Source organism: Cryptomeria japonica, unplaced genomic scaffold, assembly GCF_030272615.1.
Source record: "Cryptomeria japonica unplaced genomic scaffold, Sugi_1.0 HiC_scaffold_84, whole genome shotgun sequence".
NCBI classification, from domain to species: domain Eukaryota; kingdom Viridiplantae; phylum Streptophyta; class Pinopsida; order Cupressales; family Cupressaceae; genus Cryptomeria; species Cryptomeria japonica.
In genome coordinates this window covers 176,332-178,905 of record NW_026728906.1, presented here as the reverse complement: position 1 = coordinate 178,905, position 2,574 = coordinate 176,332, and the positions used below count along the sequence as shown (strand labels likewise).

At 38.8% G+C, this 2,574-nt stretch overlaps 1 protein-coding gene across 1 annotated transcript; it reads left to right on the top strand.

Moving 5' to 3' along the window:
* The first annotated feature begins 1,500 nt into the window (after positions 1-1,500).
* Positions 1,501-2,192, top strand: LOC131058061 (putative germin-like protein 2-2). The gene is made up of 2 exons (XM_057992097.2): positions 1,501-1,558; positions 1,657-2,192. Exons 1-2 carry the CDS (start codon positions 1,501-1,503, stop codon positions 2,190-2,192), a joined length of 594 nt encoding a protein of 197 aa, XP_057848080.2.
* The last annotated feature ends 382 nt before the right edge of the window (positions 2,193-2,574 follow it).

Genomic DNA, 2,574 nt, shown 5'->3' with positions numbered 1-2,574 from the left:
GGAAATAGACAGATCTCAAACATTAGAAAAAGTAGTAAACCTACTTTATTAAAGAGAATTCACTCACCTAAAGGTAAAATTTTGATCTCCAAAACTGCTAGAAAAGACACCTACTTCATTTACAACAATGCACTTCATTTACAACAACACACTCACCTAAAGATTAAATTTTGGCCGAGTTCAACTGTAGATGGATGTGAAAGAGACAATCTAAGCAACGCACTCAACGCAACGTGAGCAATGTTTTCGCACCCATCAACAGTTTGAGAATGAAGGCTCTTTTCTCTAAAATATCGCGGTTTACATTCATTATAGTTATGAGTATTGGAAGCGGTACGATTTTTAGTCACTGTTGTACCTTGACCCAAGGTAGTTCAAGATGCATTCAAACTACTCACCCATGACATTCTGAAAATCAGACATCAACGTCTTAATAAGGTTATATCTTATAGAGGTGATGGATTCTAGTGAATTGTAATGTCAAAACCGGATTCTATTTCCGCTACCCATCTACCCTCTAGGGTTTGGAAAAATAAAACGATCTTAAATAATTCTAAATACTAGATCCCTTGGACAACATGGTCTCTTCCAAGATGGGATTCTCAACACCACCAAAAAGTTTTTTTTCTTGTAGAATACCTCTCCAAAATCTATCTTCTTATACATTTATCCTCCATAAATTGGTTCTTATGTTTGCATATGTTGTCTTAAACCTATAATTTAGGTCTCCAAAACTGCTAAAGAAAAGTAATACACCTACTTGACTTCAAAATTGTAGATGGATGTGAAATAGATATTCTAATCAACGCATTCAATGTAAAGTAAATGAACATAAGTTATTTTGAGCAATGTTTTTCTGTCCTAGAACATAGACAATCTGAGAAATAAACATTGAATAACATAAATTAATTTAAATGACGAGAGATAAAAATCTCATTGAAAAAGGGTACAAAGCATGGACAGTCTTTAGGCCAATATCCAACTCCAAGAAAGAAACTTTCCTCTCATACCGATTCTCCCACGGTGGAGAAAGATTTATATATTGTTTCCTTTGAAGAAGCCCACCGTTCCAATTAAGTCTAAACAATTCCACATTACTAAAATGATGGCGATGGCGAGAATACGTGTAAGGCAGGAGGTAAGTTGATCTTGAGATAGGCATACGCAGCAGGGCAGGGAGAAGATAGAAAATTTCAACGTTAATGAAAGGATGGTGAGAATACATCTGCGGTAGCAGGCGAGACAACCACATGCAGTAAGACTTAGTGTGACGTAAGGAAAAGAGCAACAACTCTGGAAGGATCCGTGAAATATACGGAGTCAAGATGAATTAGTCTTTGCGGAGAGTTATGGTTTGGGCTATATAAAGCGTGTAATGGGTTTGTAATAGACATTCATATCCTGATCTCTTGTGTCTGCGTTTCTATTACAATGGCTAACCGCATGATTTACTTCACGTTGGGACTTTTTCTGTTGATATGCTGTTACAGCGACAGGGTCATGGCAGGGGATCCGGATCCCTTGCAAGATTTCTGCGTTGCAGATGAGGAAAGCAACGGTGAGTGAGAATATTTATACATAAACAATGATAATGATTTGCTTATTAGACGAGTCGAGTTACTAACAGACAGATTGATTTGATCTTGTTTTAAACAGTTTTGGTGAACGGGTTCGTTTGCAAAGACCCAATGCAAGTTTCAGCAAACGATTTCTTCTTCCGGGGACTTGGGCAGGCAGGGAACACCGACAATGATGTGGGCTCCAACGTAACGATGGCGAACGTTAAACAGATACCAGGCCTCAATACGTTTGGAATATCGTTGGTCCGCATCGACTACGCAGTGGGTGGAATAAATCCTCCTCACACACACCCAAGAGCCACCGAAGTTCTTGTTTTACTGGAAGGCCAGCTTCTTGTGGGTTTCATTGACACCAGCAACAAATTTCTCAGCAAAACTTTGGAGAAGGGAGATGTGTTTGTGTTTCCAAAGGCACTTGTTCATTTCCAGCAGAATGTGGGGCATGAAAATGCAGTGGCCATAGCTGGATTGAGCAGCCAGTTTCCCGGAGTTCAGACAATCGCCAATTCTCTGTTTGCGGCGAATCCCCCTCTCCCCGATTCCGTTTTGAGCAAGGCCTTCCGCATCACCCAGGAACTGGTGAATTACATTCAAAAGAAATTCGCATACTAAACAAAACAAACAAGAGGTCTCCCAATGAAGACCGTCTTTCCCAATTCTTTTTTCTCACCGTTGAATAAAACTATCATTTTAGGGTTATTGGCGTCCTCTTGTGCCATTCATAGCATCTGTTTTGGACATCAGCATGTCCTCATCATATTCCAAAGATTGAAAATTAACCGTTGAATAAAACTATCATTTTAGGGTTATTGGCGTCCTCTTGTGCCATTCATAGCATCTGTTTTGGACATCAGTATGTCCTCATCATATTCCAAAGATTGAAAATTAAATATTGATGTCGTTTTGTCCCTTTGATGACAACATTAAAATTTCACTTTGCTGTAACACATTTTAAGGTAAGTTGTAAGCGCATTTTGAATATAATTTCCAATAT